Source organism: Ammospiza caudacuta, chromosome 20, assembly GCF_027887145.1.
Source record: "Ammospiza caudacuta isolate bAmmCau1 chromosome 20, bAmmCau1.pri, whole genome shotgun sequence".
Lineage (NCBI taxonomy): Eukaryota > Metazoa > Chordata > Aves > Passeriformes > Passerellidae > Ammospiza > Ammospiza caudacuta.
Window position 1 is genome coordinate 11036070 of NC_080612.1, and position 18144 is coordinate 11054213.

General features: G+C 47.0%; 1 protein-coding gene across 5 annotated transcripts; it reads left to right on the forward strand.

Annotated features, from left to right (window-relative positions):
- The first annotated feature begins 366 nt into the window (after window positions 1-366).
- On the forward strand, window positions 367-17406 carry GGNBP2 (gametogenetin binding protein 2). 5 transcript variants are annotated; one of them, XM_058817820.1, is made up of 14 exons: window positions 367-441; window positions 1116-1243; window positions 4989-5069; window positions 6736-6989; window positions 7595-7693; window positions 10169-10282; window positions 11850-12059; window positions 13000-13174; window positions 14076-14270; window positions 14755-14905; window positions 15145-15270; window positions 15352-15503; window positions 15885-16133; window positions 16782-17125. In XM_058817820.1, exons 2-14 carry the CDS (start codon window positions 1151-1153, stop codon window positions 16983-16985), a joined length of 2103 nt encoding a protein of 700 aa, XP_058673803.1. In that variant the 5' UTR covers window positions 367-441; window positions 1116-1150; the 3' UTR covers window positions 16986-17125. The 5 variants fall into 5 exon arrangements, with proteins under 5 accessions (XP_058673803.1, XP_058673806.1, XP_058673805.1 ...); XM_058817823.1 differs by lacking the exons at window positions 367-441; window positions 16782-17125 and adding an exon at window positions 17132-17406 and having other exon boundaries at window positions 1076-1243; XM_058817819.1 differs by lacking the exon at window positions 367-441 and having other exon boundaries at window positions 1080-1243.
- The last annotated feature ends 738 nt before the right edge of the window (window positions 17407-18144 follow it).

Here is an 18144-nt window from a genome sequence, read left to right on the forward strand (position 1 = left end):
ACAGGACACCCCAAAACCCGCCCCTGGCCGTGCCTCAGAGCGTTGATCTCGGCGCGGCTTTATCAGCCCGCGCTGCCGGCGGGGCCGTTCGCACTCGCGGTAACGCCCGGGCCGGCCCCGCTCGTTGTAACCCCCAACGCCCCGGGGCCGGCACCCGCTCCCGGCCCAACCGCCGGCCCGGGGGCCGTTCCTGGCACCGCCGGGAGCCGTTCCCGACGCCCCCGGGCAGAGCCCCGCGTCCCTCAGGGCCGCCCGGAGCGGCCGCAGCGCCCCACGGCCTCGAGGCCAGGCCGGTGCCCGGGGCGGGCCCGGGCGGTGCCCGCGGCTCTCGCGAGAGCGGGGCGGGGCGGCCCCGGGGCGGGCAGGGAGGAGGCGGCTCCGGGACCCGCGGTGCCGCCCGCCTGTCACAGCGCCCGGGCCGCCCAGCGCCGCCAGCAGCCGGTAAGGGCCCGCCGGCCGCGGGCAGCGCTCCCGGGGGGGGGGCGAGGGTACGGGCGGCAGCATGGGGCTCTCCCCGCCGCGCCGGGCGGCTCCCCGCCAGCGCAGCCCCGCGTGGGGAGCCGGGCGAGGCCGCGCAGCAACGGGAGGAAGGGGTGGGTCTGCCGGGGCAGCCGAGCTGCAGCCCGCGGGGAGGCGGCGGGGCGGGCGCTGGGGCCGCTCCGCGGGGCGCCCGGGGCAGCGCCGGGCTGGGCTGGGCTCCCCCCGCGCGGGCCGGGGGCGGCGGAGGAGCCGCAGAGCCGCGCCGGGCTGGGCGGGTCCCGGCGGCCGCGCTGGGCCGGTGGCGGGCGGGGGGTGGCGGCTCCATCTCCCCGTGGCGGCTCCATTTTCCCCCGCGGGCTCCATCCCCATCCCCGCCCGGGGCTCCGTCTCCCCGTTGTGATCTCCACCTCCCCCTCTCCCCGGGGCTCTGCCCGCGCTCCCCCCGCGCCGTGCCCGTGTGCTGCCGCATTCCCGGCCCGTTGCCGGCCCGCGCGGGTCCCCTCCCGGCGGGGTGGGTGGGCCGGGCTCGGCGTGGTGAATCAGGCGATGGGGAGCGCAGGCTGGGTGCCGGCTGCTGGTGAAAGTGTGGCGGGGAAGCGCGGCGGGTGTTTACCTCCGGCCGGGGCCGCCCGCAGGCTGGAGCGGGGAGGAAGCGGCAGCAGCAGCAGCGATGGCGCGGCTGGTGGCGGTGTGCCGGGACGGCGAGGAGGAGTTCCCCTTCGAGAAGAGGCAGATCCCCCTCTACATCGATGACACCCTCACGGTGAGTCCCCGCCGCCCGTCCCGCTGCTCCCGCGCCTCCCGCGTGTTGCAATTCCCCGGGCCGGGCCTTTCCTCCTCGCCGGGCCTCGCTGGCTCCTCCTCGGGCTCCCGCGGCGTTAATCTTTGGGACTTTGCAACACTTGGGGTTAGCAGAGCTCAATGTGGCAACTTTTTTTATCTGATGGCCGGCTCTGAGAGCGGGCGAGCCGCATAATGAGGGAGTTACCGCCGTGCCGGGGCCTGTGCACAAGTTGTGCCGGAGCCACGAGCGTGGCTCGGTGCTCAAGGGTGGAGCAAAGCCATTTTTCTGCTGGGAAGGAAGGGAGCCATGTTAACGTTAAACCCGGCTTAAAACCGCCCGATTGTTCTGCTCTCACACAGGCAAGAAAAAGGCTAAAGGCGTTTTCCAGAGCTTCGGCGTGAAGTCGGGCTTATCGAGCCTGCAGAAATGTAACAAATCTGAGAGTTCCCGTTTCAGGGTGGTGCTGGGAGTTGGAAAACGTGGTTTGGCCGTTTCCAGAAGATTCAGTGGAAAAATCAGCTAAATGCAGCTCGGAGGTTCTCTGGTCCTTCTCCTCGTGAGTTTAGAGGAAGGTTCAAAAATTGCATTGTAGGAGAACACAGAAATTGCATTGTAGGAGAACACGGAGCAAATGGAAAAAAAAAAAATCTCTAACTAGCCAGTTGCTCTTTATTTTAATTCTTAAAGCAGCAAAATGTGTTGAAAATAATATTGCACTTAGTAAACTTGGAATCTTAATGATTAGAATTTGATTTCTCATGATAGTGGAAGAGTAACTGTTGTTACTTCAAGTGATTTAAATTCCTAAACTAATGTTTAGGATGGAAGAATCCCTGAGTTTTATCAGCCAAGGAAGGTGTCCTTGCACATGGCAGAGGGGTGGAACTGGACGATCCTCAAGGTCCCTTCCAACCCAAACCATTCTTCCACCTTCCAGAACAAAAGTGTTGAATGTCCTCAGACAGGCCCTGTCTGGTTTTGCAGCATTTGAAGGAAGTCCTATTGCTGTATTTTAGTTTTGATCAATGTGAATGGTGGCATATTATTAATTTACCAAATACAATCCCTGGTTTTGGCTTCTCTCTGGTTAGCTGTGTTCAGAGTTTCCTCTCAAGCTGTCCAAAGCAGGATCTGCCTCTCCTGGGGGGCTGATGACCTGGAAAACCCAGACTGTGCACGAATAGTGAAAGTCTGAGTTTTTTGGTGTCTTGGCCACACCTTGAAAGTTGTTTTGCCCATTCATTTTCCATGTGGTTTTAAGCTCTTGGATTTCTCTCCTTTTTTTTTATTTTTTTTTTATTTTTTTTAATCCTTCCTGGACTCCTTATAAACATTACCCATTCGTTTGTGTCATGTAGCCTTGCCATGCTCTTGTTATTTTTGTTGTGTGTAATAGGTTGAGAGTGAAAATTCAGCTCTACCAGGTGGATGACTTCAGCAAACCTAGAATGCCATTTGTGGTTTAGTGCCAGAATTTAATACCAGGCCCAAACTTTGTGTAATTGCACTGTGTTGCTGCTGCCCTGCTGCTTTTTACACCATCCTCACAATTGAAAGGGTCCTCTAGCTGTAAATCAGTTTTATATCCATCTGGAGAAAAGGCATTTATGCAAGTGCAAGTCATCCTCACCATGAAGAAATCTTACCTTATGTCCATTTTTTTTGTCATTCTCTTACTGTTGTTACAGTGTTTGGATTTCTAGGTGGTTTCTGGAGGCTTTTATTAAAAAAAAATTCTGCAGCAGCAAGTGAATGAACTCTGAGCTTCCTTGTCTGTCATCTATAATTTATTTTTTAAATACTTAATGAGAGCTATTACAAGACATGCAGCTGCCTTTGAAACAGAATTTTACATCTGCAGCACTATCTTTAAAAACTAATGGTGGTTATTGATAGTGACTGGCTTCTGTTACCTCTTTGAAAACTCAAATTTTAAAAATAGTGGGAGCAGTCAGCTGAAAGAGTTAATCTGTGCCTTAAATGTGGGATCAGTGATTAGTGATTGCAAATGAGGAGTGAATGGCCCGTGTGCTCCTCATCTGGAATTTGCTTTGTAGTAGCCAGGAAGCAGCTCAGGTGCAGGGAGATGCTGCTGCCCTGGGTGGATTCTTCACCTCCTCACTTCCCTGTTCCTCCTGGCTCAGCCAGAAATTAAAGGAGGTTTCAGTATTGAACCCTTTTCATTTCTTAAGCAGCTTTTATGGTTTCTAGAAGGCATTCCATTTGATGTGGTATTACAGGATTTTTTTTTCCCCCTTCCAGTTCAGGGTGTGATGGTGGTTGATGTTTAACCACTTAATAAAATCTCATCAGACACACGAATTAATTTAGTCTTTGATTCTTTTGCTCTGTCGTACAAAATACCTCAGGGTGTTGTCTGATAGTGGGAGATGAAGGTGAGGGGGGAGAAATGGGCAGATTTATCTCTTGTCTCTGTTATTAGCAGATAAAACTTTTACTTTTGCTTGTAGCTCCTGGCCCACAGAAACACCACATTAGTGGTGTAGGGAACCTCCAGATCTGCAGCAGAAACTGGTGGGGGGATGGCTCAGGGGTGAGGGAGCTGGGGTCAGGATTGGCACTGCTCTGCGCACAGATGAGGCAGCTGTGCCAACCTCGCATTGGGGCACACGGGGCAGCAGAACAGTGCCTTGTTCTCTAGAAATGCTGTTTGTTTTGGAGAGGTGCTCGGTGCCTGCAGCAGTGAGCGTGGAGTGCTCTGGAGGGAGTGCTGGTGATCAGGCAGGCAGCAGGGAATTGTGCCTTCCCCAGACAGCTGAGGGAGGTGCAGGGAGGAGAAGGGCTGAATCAGACAGTTTTATTTGGTGCTCATTTGCATTGGGGTTATTAACCAAAGTTGTTGTTTTGCCTTTCAGATTTTGAAGTGAACTTTCAGTGTTCATATTGACAAGTTCCCTGTTTCTCAGTTTGGACAGGGAAGGGAGCTCAGCCAGGCTTTACACATTTTTCTAGTTGCTTTCGTTTTATTCCGTGGTTGCACAGTTGGATTTTTGACTGAAAGTTACTTTGCCGATTTCTGCCTCCTCTCAAGAAATTGCCCTCTTTGTTTTTCAGTAATTTGATAAGAAATGTTATTAATTACTTACAAGTAATCACATTCTTCTGTAGGCTTAACATTTTGCTTTGAGCCTCTTGAGAGTCGCAGCTGCAATCACACAAAGCAAACTATGCCTTGGAGTACCTTGTTGGGTTAATATGGTTTGAAATTAGCCTTTGGAGGAGTCGACTCTGTCATTAAACTGTTGTGACTGTTTCCTCAGAGCTTTATAAATCGAGTTAAGCTGTTGGGTCCATTTGATGTTGAAGTTGTTTTGTTGGGTTGTTGTTTTTTTTGTTTTTGTTTTTTTTTAATTGAAGCAGGGTCTCAAGTCATGCAGATGATGATATAAACACTGATGGTCCATTTAGCAACTTTTGCTTTCTAACAGCTATTTAAGAGTTGTCATTTATAAACTGCCTCTAGAACATTATATTAATGAAGCATTTATTGCTTTACTGAGACATTCACTATCTGAAATAGTTACTTTTATCCTTTCCCAAGCTCCAGTAATTATATGAAAAGAATGAGCATTTAACATAATTTCAGTCTTATTTCCCTCAAGAAAGTAAAGCAACTAATGCTCTGTTTGTTTGGTTTTTTTTTTTTTTTTCATTTGTTTTGTCTGAAAGCTCCTCTTTAAAATGTTTTTCCTCTCTTGTATAGATGGTGATGGAATTTCCTGATAATGTGCTGAACCTCGATGGACATCAGAATAACAGCACACAGCTGAAGCAGTTCATCCAGGTAAATCATGTTTCCTACAAAGTGAGATTTTTGCTTTCCTCAGGTTTGTGTTTTTTGCTTCTCCAGGAGGTTGTGACTCCTGGAATGCCTCAGACACGTCAGCACCTGGGAGCAATCACACCTTGGTACCAAAGTGCACTGGGCTCAGTTGTGCTCTGGATTCCTCAGCATTTATTGCACGTTGTCTTGTCAGGAGGCAATTGCTGCAAGTCTGAGAGCTCAGCACTCACAGTGGGAGCTGCAGCTTCTAAATACATCCTGATTTTTGTTTTTCTGAGCAGTTTTGAACCACCCTTTGAAGTGGAAGTGTGGATTGCTCAAGATTGGGTTATTATGATCAGTGCCCATACCAGGGTGGAATTTTTGTGCCAATTTGTGGATTTTATAGAGATCAGTAGTGAGAATTGGTTTTGTGGTACCCAGAAACTAATCCTAGAGACTGATGTGCCAACTTCTGGCAAAAACTGTAGCACTGTGGCACCTGTAGCAGCTGCAGGGTGGTGCCACTTGATGGGCAGAGGTTGCAGCTCTGCAGTTGCAGGGCTGCCTCTCTCAGGGCTGACAGCAGCAGTGCAGACATGTGCTGCATGCCAAGTGCAGCTGGGCTGTGAAAATAGCTCATTCCTGCTTTGCTGTGGCTCCTGAAATTAATTACAGGAAACGGAGTTATTGCACAGTGAGAGTGCTTGGCAGTGATTTAATGGGCCTTCCTCTAGGAGCACAAACCTTAAATGTTACCTGATGGTACCTCTGCTCTCCATATTGCATAGAAGGAGCTGAGAGCACTTGCTCTTTTCAGTGGATGGGAATTCTGCTGTATTGTGTGGCCTTTTCTTCCTTTCCCAGGAGTTGTGACAAGTCCTTTGTGCATGGAGAGTGTTTGAGTGGTGTGATGTGACAATAAAACAGAGAATTCTCTGGTGGTGTGACAATCCCTGTGAAAATACAACTCAAGTGTGTGTTTGTGTGTTGGGGTATGAGGAAGGGACTCTGTGCTCTGCACAGCTCTGCTGGTGGCACTCCAGTGCTGCTGAAAGCCAAGGCAGTAATTCAGCAGTGAGGACTAGAAGGGTATGTGCTTTTTGTGAGGACGTGTGCCTGGATGTGTTTGACACAGGGTCCAGGAGACACATCTCCAATTGTTTATTGACGTCAGCAATATTAGAAGGTGTTCTCATTAATGTTCTATTCATAGCACACATTGGGTGTTCCCTACTGAAGTCAAAGGCTTCACCCTGAGTAGTAATGTGTGCTTTCTTTAATTCCAGCTAGTAGGATTGTAATGGGAAATGGCTTTTAGCCTTCCAGGAAAAATACTGCTAAATTGTCACGAGCAGAACGAGCTGGTTGTAAATGAGATTTCCATAAAAGCCAACGAGAGTTTATGAATTTGTGTGCCAAAGACAAAAGGAGTGTGAGTAGAAGGTGAAAACTTGGAGTTGGTGTGTGTGAGACCTTTTCCTGCAACATCTGTGCTGAGGTGGAGACAAAGAATTTCCCAGTTGGGACAGGATGGTTATTGTGGGACCATCCCATTCTTGGGACGGTTATTCTGAAGCAGCGTTTGCGGTGAAAGGAAGCAACAAAGAGGAGAAAAACCCAGAGAATAAGCAAATAGGAATGAGAATAAGGAATGATTTGATGTTTGTGGTGGTTTTTTTTGCAGAGACACAGCATGCTGAAGCAGCAGGACCTGAACATTGCCATGATGGTGACGTCGCGGGAGGTGCTGAGCGCGCTGTCGCAGCTGGTGCCGTGCGTGGGCTGCCGGCGCAGCGTGGAGCGCCTCTTCTCGCAGCTGGTGGAGTCAGGGAACCCTGCCCTGGAGCCCCTCACCGTGGGGCCCAAGGGGGTGCTCTCGGTCACCCGCAGCTGCATGACTGATGCCAAGAAGCTCTACACGCTCTTCTACGTGCATGGGTCAGTGTCTGCTCGGGCCGTCCTCGCTCTCTGCGTCGCCTTCGTGGTGATGCTGAGTTGTCGCAGCACATTCTCCTCTTCAACATCCATAATTACAGCTGCTTGTTGCCTAAACTGGGGGAAAAACAAACCTAATCTTTGGTAGCACCAGTTGCGGTGCCATGATTGCAGTTGGAAGATGCCAATGTTTAATGTTTGGTCCTTAATCTGGTGCAGGCGCTGCGGGGTTTTTGTGGTCTCTGGAAGAAGAGTGTGTGCCTCATTACCTGGCTTGTAAAAAAATAAAAGTGTTAATTTTTTCCACCAAAGTTTGCTGCACTTGGGTAGAAAGGTAACACTGAGAAAGTGAAACCTTCTGGGCTTGGTGAGCACAATAAATTCCCCAGTGCCATTAGTTCCTGAGCTGTCAGCAGAGCAAACAGGGAGTGCTCAGCACAGTGTGTCTTGGCCTTCCAGTTGGCTTCAGCTTGTTCTTCTTGCTCCAGTTAGCAGGAAAAGCAGGGAAGGTTAGTGCAGAGTTGAGATTGAGGTGGGGAGAGTGAGGTAGTGTAACCTGATCCAGTGGTTTTCAGAATACAAAGTTCCTCACTTTTTTTTTTCCATAGGTCCAAACTGAATGACATGATTGATGCAATTCCCAAAAGTAAGAAGAACAAAAGGTGTCAGCTACACTCCCTGGACACACACAAACCAAAACCTTTGGGGTAAGTCTGTGTTTAACATGCACAACTGAAATATTTTAAGGAAGCAAAGTATTGAGACTAATTTATTTTTAAGCATTGAGATCAATTTTTATGCTCTGATCTGCTTGCCAGAGTAGCAGTTGGATTGTAGCAGACCTAAATAGTTGTTGGGGAGAGGAAGAGAAGCACCAGGAGTTTTGGGCATGGATGGCTTCTGCACTGTGATATAAACAATGCTATTAGAAAGACAAACTGGTTTCTGTGCTCTAGACCAAAATGGTTGCTCAGCAGATTTTCTCACATTTAGGTCAAAGGGTACATGCTAAATAAATATACATCATTTTGCTTGGGATTATTAAAAATGCCTTGCACAACTGTTAACCAAGGGCTTTATTGTGGTTGGATGCAGGGTTAAAACTGGAACTCCATAAAATAGATTTTCTCAAAAGTGACAGCATGTTTTGAATACACCACTGAACAATATGCATATATGCCTCTGTCTTGAAGTTGAAATTATTTATTCCAGCTGGTTAAGCAGAAAAACACTCCCTGTAAATCTATTGTGGATTTTAGGGAGGTTTCTTGTTTGTGGGGTGGCTCCTTTTTTTTTTTTCATATGATGACCAATAAATTAGTCTCTCGGGCTTAATTGGAGTGTCTGGACCATTTTTACTCAGCTGTGTTCTGCTGCTGCTTAAGCCTCCAACCTGTGAAAGCTTGTTCATGGTTTCCTGTTACAGGATATGTATTTTTCTATGCAGATTGGAGTCTCCTGGGTTTAGTTAAATCCCCTGGGATAGCAGGCATGTGGAATTTGACACTTGATTTTTGCTTGTGCTGCTTGAGGAGGATACTGGGAACTAATCATTACCTTCTATTATATTTTGGTTACAGGCCTTTCACAAAATTAGTTTAAAGCTTGTGTTACACAAGATCCTTAGAGTATAGGGGTGTAGATATATACATTTATTTTTCAATTAAAGCAAATTCATAGCATCATGAAAGTGGGTTTGGGGTTTTTTATATTTAGTAAGCTTAATCTTTTCTGTGTGAGAACAGATGCTGTGGAACCTGCACTTGGGCAAGGTAGAACAATTCTGAAGCTGAATGAATAGAGAGGAAAATGCTGCTTTTATTTTCCCAGTTCATGCTGGAATAAACCCCCTTTGGATGTTGGCAGGTTAATAGGGGATATGAGGAAGAGCAATAATTTATACTCTGCAGGTGAAACCTGGGGGTTATCAGAGAACATGGTCTGTGGACAAGCAGAGCAGTTTGCTAAAGAGGCAGGACTTGCCCTCCCCTCCTCAGCTGAATCCCAGAGTGTATCAGCATTTATATAAATTCAAATAAATCTGCCTGCAGTGGGCACAGGCTCTGGCTGGGCTGTGGAGGCACTCAGCTGTCACAGAACAAACTTCATTTACCAACATGGAGCTCCTGCTCCACATCTTCACAAGAAACTCTTGAGATGAGTTGCATCTGTTGGGCATTTCCTCCACACAAAAAGGCTTTGAGCTGGAGCAGTGTGTTTAATTAGAGGGGTTATGTAAGCAGCTAATGCCACTCCAGGGTTACTTGATGGCCTCACTCTGGGCCTGGCTTTTGGCTCCTCAGCTCCGTTTGGGGCTCAGGAGCATTTGAAACTCTCCTAAATGCAAGCCCTAGGACCTGGCAAAGTGGGAAATGGCACACAGAGCTCCTCTAATTAGGAAACAGGGCTGCTGCTTCTCATTTTCCTGCTCTGTTGTGTCCATAAGACAGAAATGACCATTCTGATAAAGTGTCAAGTGTACACAAGCCTGTAAGCAACATGACTTGTTATTTAAAGTCCATTTTTTGTCACTTTTAGCACATCCAAATATGAATTGTAAAGTTATTTGATATTCTAACAGATTTTTGAAATTTAGGGTAGGGTGTTTTATAGTGAAAGTTGTTTGGTGTTTTTTTTTTTTGTTTTGTTTTTTTCTTTTGCTGTTTTACCAAATCATCTTCACCTGATTCAAACTTGTATTTGTTTATCTTTAAAGTGATATTCTGAAAATCACAACTGGTTTGCAGCTGTAACATTAGAAAGTCATGGTGAGTCTGGGTTATAAACATGGACAGCAAAATCTGCATCTCAATTCTAACTCAAACTTTCATAGATATTAAGGCTTAACCTATAAAGAATTCAAATTTAATTAAGGAACAGAGCAGCATTTTCCATAGGACTTGTTTAGGAAGAATAACTAGCTGATAATATATATGTTATAGGTCTGAAAAATGTTTGGTAATACTATGTGACAGTGAAAGGAGCAGTAGCAGACTCAGTTCAAAGAAATTAAGAGCAGTTAAGAAAAGTAGAGAAGACAGGAAGAGGAAAGAGAACAAGTGTAGCATCATTTTCTGCTATGGACCTTCCCAGGGAGCAGTCAGGTAAAGAATGAGGCTCTGCTGGGCTTCCTTGCTGCCTCCCAGCAGGGTGAGGAAGAGTTTGGTGTCATTTCCACACAGGGGTTGCTGGATGGATGTGTGGGAGCTGATGTCCCAGGAGTGCAGGGATGAAGTGGTTCTGATCGACTCCAGCTGCCTCCTAGAAACCTTGGAAACCTACCTACGGAAACACAGGTGTGTGAGGGGAGCAGGCACCTTCCTGGGGGGAATACATGGCTTTGTGAGGCCAGAATGCTCAAAATGCAGAGGGCTTTTTCTTGTGAAACTGTAGATTTCAGCTTGGTGGTGATGGGGGACTTTGCCAGGCTGCACTGGGATGGTTGATGTCACAAAGATGGTGGAATGTTCTTTGTGTTACATGAAAGGGGAGATGTGGAGACCTCTGATGAAATCACAGCTGCTTGTCTTAATTTTTTTTAGTAGGATTACATTATGATTTACAGTTCAGTGTTTAGAAACTGTGTGTTCTCATTCACTCTTTCACTGCTCTTGGGCTCTGCCTGTTTTCAGGCTTTCAGGGAGCGTGTGCCATTTCAGAATCCTGCAAACTGCACTAGTGCAAGCAGATTTTGGGCTTGGTGTTGCCTTTAAAGCACTGTTCTAAACCACTTGTTTGTGCCTGGTGCTGTTCAGTCTCTCTTGCAGGGCAGAAATAAACCATTAAATTATAGTTGCATGTGCACAGGACCTGCCGTGCTGATTGAAAAGTTTTCATTTCCAGCAGTCTCAAGGTTCTGATATCAACTGTGGGGGCACAGATGGGCGCGGGGGTGGCGGTACTGTGGAAATAACACTTTGGAAACAAAATAACTTTAATCTCCTGTGACATTAAACACTGCCTTGGCTGCCTTCCTGGTGCTAACCTGCAATAATACTGCTGTTTTCTCTCCTTCCACCACAGAAAGCAGACAGGTATCGTAGGTTTAACAGCAAAATATGTTTGATTTAATGCTGTCAAATGGCTGGAGACACTAGGAAAGGGAAAAACACCATCCAGAGCTGGCATGGGGAGGCAGCTTTGAGCTGAAATGTGAGCAGCTTGTCTGACTTGCATTTTTAGAGTCATCCAGCAAGAGATCTGGTAGCCTCTTGAAGGTTACTCCTCTTATGACACAGAATGAGCTTAATTTGCTTGTATTTTAATTATAAGTATACTCCTGTCACACATGAGCTGTCACATGTTTAAAATGAGTACGTTGTGTTATAAATAACCCTCGTTTGGCCATCAGCACAGCAATCTAATAATTCAAAATATGTTTGTAGTGGAAACAAGGTTCACTCTTGTACAGCAGGCACCAGAGGATACTTTGCCTTGTTTGTTATCACTCACTTGAGTACACTTGAAAGAATTGCTAGAAGGTGAATGTGGTATGTGTTACTTCAGAGAGGGATTTTGCCCTGGTTTGCAGTACTTGCTCACTGCTGAGATTTCTGATCTTTGAGTTGAATTCTGTGTGGGAATTTCTTCAAATCAAGGATTCGCTGGGTGGGCTCCACTCCATGGGTCTCAGGACAGAAGTTTGATATCCAGGGTATGTAATGTAGAATAGATGGGGTAATTCATGGTCAATTTAGGTGGATCATAGCCAGAAGATACTATACTAATTACTATAATAAGAATGCTATTATAATTACATTTTTGAAGGCGGAGGGAGAGTTCTCTCACACCCCAGCTCAGACACATCACCGCTCACCCAGCGCGTTTGGGTGCACCGAGCCTGATCCCGTTCTTTCCCCCCAGATTTTGCACTGACTGCAAGAACAAAGTGCTGCGTGCCTACAACATCCTGATTGGGGAGCTGGACTGCAGCAAGGAGAAGGGTTACTGTGCTGCCCTGTACGAGGGGCTGCGCTGCTGCCCCCACGAGCGCCACATCCACGTGTGCTGCGAGACCGACTTCATCGCGCACCTCTTGGGCCGGGCCGAGCCCGAGTTCGCAGGAGGGTATGAGTATGTAATTGGCTAGAGTGGGCTATCTAGCGCTTTGCTTCTTTATTTGACTCTCCAATGTCTTTGCCCAAAGTGGCTTTTTGCCTCTTTGCTGTGTGATGAACTCGTGGTTGTGGATATCTGTACCGGTGTAGGCTCGGAGAGAGCGCTTGGAAGGTGTCGGCTGTGCTTTGGAAGGAAGGAGTGACCTTGTTCACTCCCTGAGCTGCCTGCTTGTCCACTGAGGTGTTCAAATATGCGAAATAGAAAGAGAGCCTTCGTTGAGTTTTGCCAAATGCCAAGTATTCAAGTTGGTTTTGTTGCAGTTTGTGTATTTCTGAGCCTTTTTTTAAGCATCTTTAAACCATCCAGTGAAAAGTTCTGAGCTCAGTATTGGAGAATGATAGAATGAGTTGGAAGTGACATTAAAGATCATCTAGTTCCAGCCTCAGTACCTTTAAAGCTCAGTTATAACTGTTTAATGAGGAGGGTAAATCCTTTCATAGTAGTTTTACCTTAACAGATTGACCAGATTTCTAGATAATAGATTAATAATGAACAGATTAATACTGAAATGTTTTTACTCTGCACGGTAAGTAATGTACAAAATGCCCTTTGTGTTTGTTCAGCTTGAGCTAACTGATGGTGAAATAATTGCTGTGATTTCTAGCAAATTTTAGGACACAAAAGAATTGCATCTCTGGCATTTAAACTAAAGGAAGAGCAGGTTATGGCACCCGAAGCCAGAGGTGGCATAGTGAGAAGGCGCAGTGCTACTTCACAGTGGTGGCTTTGACCTGTTCCTTTCTATTTTGCATCTGCATGCAGCACAGCAGAGCCCTGCCAGGCTGCTCCTGCAAACACAGCTGCAGCTGTGCCTCAGAGAACACATGAGCCCTGCTTTGATCCCTTGGTTGCCTCCTAGCTGCTCTAACAGTGCTTTGGTTCCCCTTTCCCCCAGACGGAGAGAGAGGCACGCCAAGACAATAGACATAGCCCAGGAGGAGGTTCTCACCTGCCTGGGCATCCACCTCTACGAGAGGCTGCACCGCATCTGGCAGAAGCTGCGCGCTGAGGAGCAGACGTGGCAGATGCTCTTTTACCTGGGGGTGGATGCTTTACGCAAGAGCTTTGAGGTAAAAACCTCCACATTTGTCCAACCTGTGTCTGAGCTGCTGGGCCTGTTGTCCCTGTAGTTCATTTTCTGCTTTTCAGCACTGGGATGGAAGGAGTGTCAAGGGTGTTGCAGTCAATCCCTTGTTGAGTTGTGTGGCATCCATGCACAGCACTACTGGAGCGTGTTTCCATGTGGAATAAACAGGAATAGAAAAGATTGAGGCTTGCTTTTACTTTCAAGCTGCCCGTTCCACTACACTGAACCTTCTGTGTTAATAATTCTGTTTTTCTACCTGATTGCATTTAAAGTAGCTCAGGCTACAACAGTTTTTGGTTGGTCTATGAGCAAAAATGGAGGATGTGGTTTTGAATTACGAAAGTGATTGCAAGCTCTTGTATTCAGCTTGTTCTGAATGCACTCTGTTCCTGTGGGATCCTGAGCTTTAGACAGAGCTCCTTTAACATACACCAATACTTAATATTAATCACAAGTATATGACATAGTTATCTTTTTTGTTATGTTCATCTTTCCCTCATAAAGACTGTTCTCTCTAAAATCTCTAAAACACCAGAGAAGGAGGAGAAAAATAATTTTGGGAAAGATCATAGTGTAACCTTGAGCTGGTTAGTTCTTGTTTACTCTCACAGGCTCAGAGATCACAGATCTAACAATGCATTAAAATCTGCAACTCTTCACTGAAAAACGTAAATCTGGGCCATAGGTGCAACCCAGAGCTCCCTCACACATGAGTTTCCAGCAATCTAAACCAAGTGGCTGCATCTTGGTGGGCATTTTTCTCCTGTAGTCAATAGTGGTGCTACTGGGATTTCATTCCTGGCTGTTTTCCTTCTCTTGTTTTATAAATGAAAAAGCTTGAACAGTGATGACTTCTGTAACTGGATCTAACTTCTTGTAAACAGATGGCTGTGGAAAAAGTGCAGGGCATTAGTCGATTGGAGCAGCTCTGTGAAGAGTTTTCAGAAGAAGAGAGAGTGAGAGAGCTTAAACAAGAGAAGAAGCGCCAAAAGCGGAAGAACAGAAGGAAAAATAAATGTGTGTGTGAGATCCCTGCTCCTCTGCAGGCAGCAGAAGAGAAGGAAATCAATCAGGCAAAGGTAAACATGGCTAGCTAGGGCTTTTTGGGGCTTCATCCATCAGCTCACTGTTCCATGGTAGAATTTGTGAGGGATTTTCTTGTGTTTTGGGCCTTGGTAGAATTTAATGCTCTTTCAGATGAGCAGAGTCTTTGTAAAGTCAGCTTCTGGGTTTTTTTCAAAATCATAAATCTGAGGTTCAGGTTATGCCAGAACCTGGGGATTCAAATACTGCTTGTAGACAATTACCACTGGATTTTTGGAGAGAGGGAACCTTTAAGTGCAATTATTATTCAGGATCTCTTGGCTGGCCTTAATGGGCTGTGACTGTGGGTCAAGGTAAATTGGTTGGGGTTTTGTTTAGTTGTGTTGTACTCGTGAAGAATTCTAAGCAATGCTGTTATCAGTCAGTGTCAGCTGGTGTTTCTCATGGAAAGAGGATCCTTTACAAAGTGCTGGCTGAGCTGCTTCCAGTGCCTGCAATGTTTTTTGTTTCTGTTTGAAGGAGAACTCAAACTTCACGGAAAGCAGCTGCAAAGCCTGTGGTAGCACCGAAGAAGCCAACAACTGTGTAGAAGTAATTGTTACTAATGAAAGCACTTCTTGCACTTGTCCTAGTAGTGGTACCCTATTAGGCTCACCTAAAATCAAGAAAGGTATGTTAAATGTCAGTATTTTTCACTTTTAAAAAGCATTTGCCATTTATGGGGTGAATGGTGGTCACCTGTTTTTATAAAGGAGTCCCTGCCCGTGGCAGGGAGGTGGAACGAGATGATTTTTGGGACCCTTCCTACCCAAACCTGTCTGGGTTCTCTGAATTCTCTCTTGTTAGAGGCATAACTAAAGAATGTGTAGCAGTTCCTACAGATGGCAGTAATTTTGGCCTCTGTCTCAGGTTTATCTCCACACTGTACTGGCAGCGACTGTGGCTATTCCTCGAGCATGGAGGGCAGCGAAACGGGGTCCCGGGAGGGCTCGGACGTGGCCTGCACTGAGGGCATCTGCAACCATGATGAAAATGGTAGGTTTGGGAAGAAGACGATGATGCTTTGATGCCCCCAGAGCTGCAGCATCTCAAAGGAAACTTGGCTGTGTTTTGCAGGGGACGATGCTTGTGTCCATCGCTGCGACGACAAGGAGGAGGATGGAGACAGCTGTGTGGAGTGCTGGGCTAATGCAGAGGAGAGCAACACAAAAGGCAAAAACAAAAAGAAGAAAAAGAAAAGTAAAGCTTTGAAGTGTGAGAATGACCACGTAAGGAACATGGCTCTGCCAGATGCTTCTCTTAAGTGCTTACATTTGAAAGTAGTTACAGAAGGATTTTAAATTCCAATTGAGACTTATGCTGAAAATGGGACAGCAGGGATCTCCTGTTCCCTTGTCATCCCAAGTTTTGGAATTGAGGTCCTTCCTCTAGGTTAGGTTGTGGTGGAGTCTCTTCTGTGTTCCTGAGCACGTGCACTTTTACTCACTCGGTGAATGTGCCACCCCCAGCTCCCCAGGCACGTGTTTAAGTGTAAATACCTCCCCTCGCTCACCTTTGAACCTTCCCTTTTCCTTCTGCTTCCATCTCAAACTCGAATATTCCACATGAAACACTGCTGGCAGTTGATTGCAGGCTCTTTTCCATTCCAGATTCAGAAGCTTGGGAGCTGTCTGGCAGATGCAGGTAGCAGAGAGAGCTCAGGAAATCTCACGCACACAGAGTTTCACCGCGACAAGACCAAAGACACACACGCTGAGAGCTGCTGTAGCGCAGACAAAAGTGGCCAGCAGTTGCCTTGGTTTGAGCATATGAAAAATGTGTCACAGTTTGCAGAACCTACAGAAATGTCACTTGTCCCTGATACTGGAAAAGGTGCCAAAAGCTTAGTGGAACTCCTTGTAAGTAACCGCTGCATCCTGCTTTAATTTTCGGGGCTGAGAGCTCAACTCCCAGTGAGGAGCTGAGTCCCAGTGTTCAATTCAGTTCCTTGTGCATGTTCCCTGAGAAGTTTATAATTGAATGCTTTTCAGAGGAGGAGAAATAGTCGCTGGAATGCAGTGACAGAACTTGTGTTGCAAGTGCTCATTGTCAAGGGCTGCATTATTCTGTAACATGAAGTGGGCATTATTGCTGCCTTCAGGCCTCAAATGTGGCTTCCCACTGTGGGCTCCTTGGGCAGCTTTCATCTCTCTCCTTTCCTTCTCCTTCCACTTATTTAGATCCTTTGCTCTTTCCCTGCTTTTGTCTTTTCTTTGTTTTTTCACCTTTCCTCCCCTCAATTTTCTTTCTCCTTTTTTTCCCCTTTATCTTTCCCTGCCTTTTCCTCAAAACCCGCTAATAAAATCAATCCTCTTCCCGTGGGAATGTGCTAAGACTGAAGCAGATTTGGATTTGTTTAATGACTGAATTGGCTATTTCTCACCCCAAAGCAGCAGAGCCCTGTGTGAGTGCGGTGTCTGGATCAGCCAGCTGGGCTTTGGGCTGGGGTCGGATGTGCTGCCCAGGAGGGCAGTGCTGGAGCTCTGAAATCCCCCTTCTCATTGCAGGATGAGTCAGAGTGCACTTCTGACGAGGAACTGTTCATCTCCCAGGATGAAATCCAATCATTCATGGCAAACAACAAGTCTTTCTACAGCAACCGGGAGCAGTACCGGCAGCACCTGAAGGAGAAGTTCAACAAGTACTGTCGCCTCAACGACCACAAGGGGCCCGTCTGCAACAGCTGGCTGGCCACAGCTGGAGCCAACTGAACCCAATCCAACTCTGTCTGTCACTGAAACTCGAGATGACTACTGCGCCTTCTCCTTCCAAACTTAATTTAGTGACTTACGGCAAAATTTTATCTTAAATTAATGTGATTTTTTTTTTTTCTTGTTTTTTTTTTTTTTTTTTCCAGGGGGAGGCTGGTGGAGGTGATTTCCTTAATTTTGTTCTTTCTCCAGGCTTGTATCTTTAGTTGAGTAGCTGTGCAAGCCTCTCTTCTAATTTAAGCCATCTCTTTTCATTCAATGTTTCTCTTCCTGTGAGACTTACAAAAAGCAAACTAGTGGCAAAGTAATGTTGTACCTATAATTCTGTACAGAATGACAAGGAGCTGAATATAAGATTTTACAAAGTAGACATCCATTTGCAAAATGTTTTGGATGTAATATGTTAAAGCGCAATGTGCAAAAATTTAAATAAAGAATATTTATTAATATGCATAGTAAAAGTGAGTGTCTATGTTTGTACTCTGAGTGCTCGATTCCTCTGCTTCAGGTGGGTGGAGGTGGGGGTAAGGTGGGGAAAGCTGGGCTGGGAAAGGACAGAGCCTTGAAAACCAGGCTCTGTGCTCCTCCAGGGATGGTGTGGGGATGTGGAGTTGCTGCCAGCCCAGCAGGGACCGTCAGGGCCCAGCTCTGTCCGTGGCACGGTCCCAACCTGGCACTGCTCAGCATCAGGTGCCTGTTCTGCTTCCAGGAGCTGGGATAAGGGATGGCCAGGAGCTGGAAATCCTGCCCCGAGGGCTGTGCCCAAGGGCAGCATGCTTTGGGAAGGGGGTTGGTTTTGGAGGCTGCAGCTTTGGGGGGGCATTGTTAAATCCTACCCTTTTTTTACATCAATTCAATACCTACCCTTCTGCCTCTTCCAATTAATCCATTTCCTCACGCATTTCGGAGAATTATTTGAGCATCCTTGGCCCTGGGGAGGGGGATAACACTCCCTTCCCTCTGCTGCTCACCCTCTGCTCTCTCCACGCCCATTTCATCCCTCTCTAAAACCTGCTTGGCTCTTGGATCCTGCTCTACTCATCCCTCCCGTGGCTGCTGGATCCTGCTCCGCTCATCCCTCCCGTGCCTTTCCACGCTGGGGAACGAAACCCTCAAACCCCGCTCCCACCTGGAGCTGAGCCCCTCAAACCCCGCGCAC

Excerpts from the sequence above, each read along its gene's own strand:
- GGNBP2 (XM_058817820.1), top strand. The coding sequence starts at position 1,151 with ATGGCGCGGCTGGTGGCGGTGTGCCGGGACGGCGAGGAGGAGTTCCCC. Across the intron at positions 1,244-4,988 it reads ACATCGATGACACCCTCACG|ATGGTGATGGAATTTCCTGA; the intron begins GTGAGTCCCCGC and ends TCTCTTGTATAG. Across the intron at positions 7,694-10,168 it reads CACAAACCAAAACCTTTGGG|GGGTTGCTGGATGGATGTGT; the intron begins GTAAGTCTGTGT and ends ATTTCCACACAG.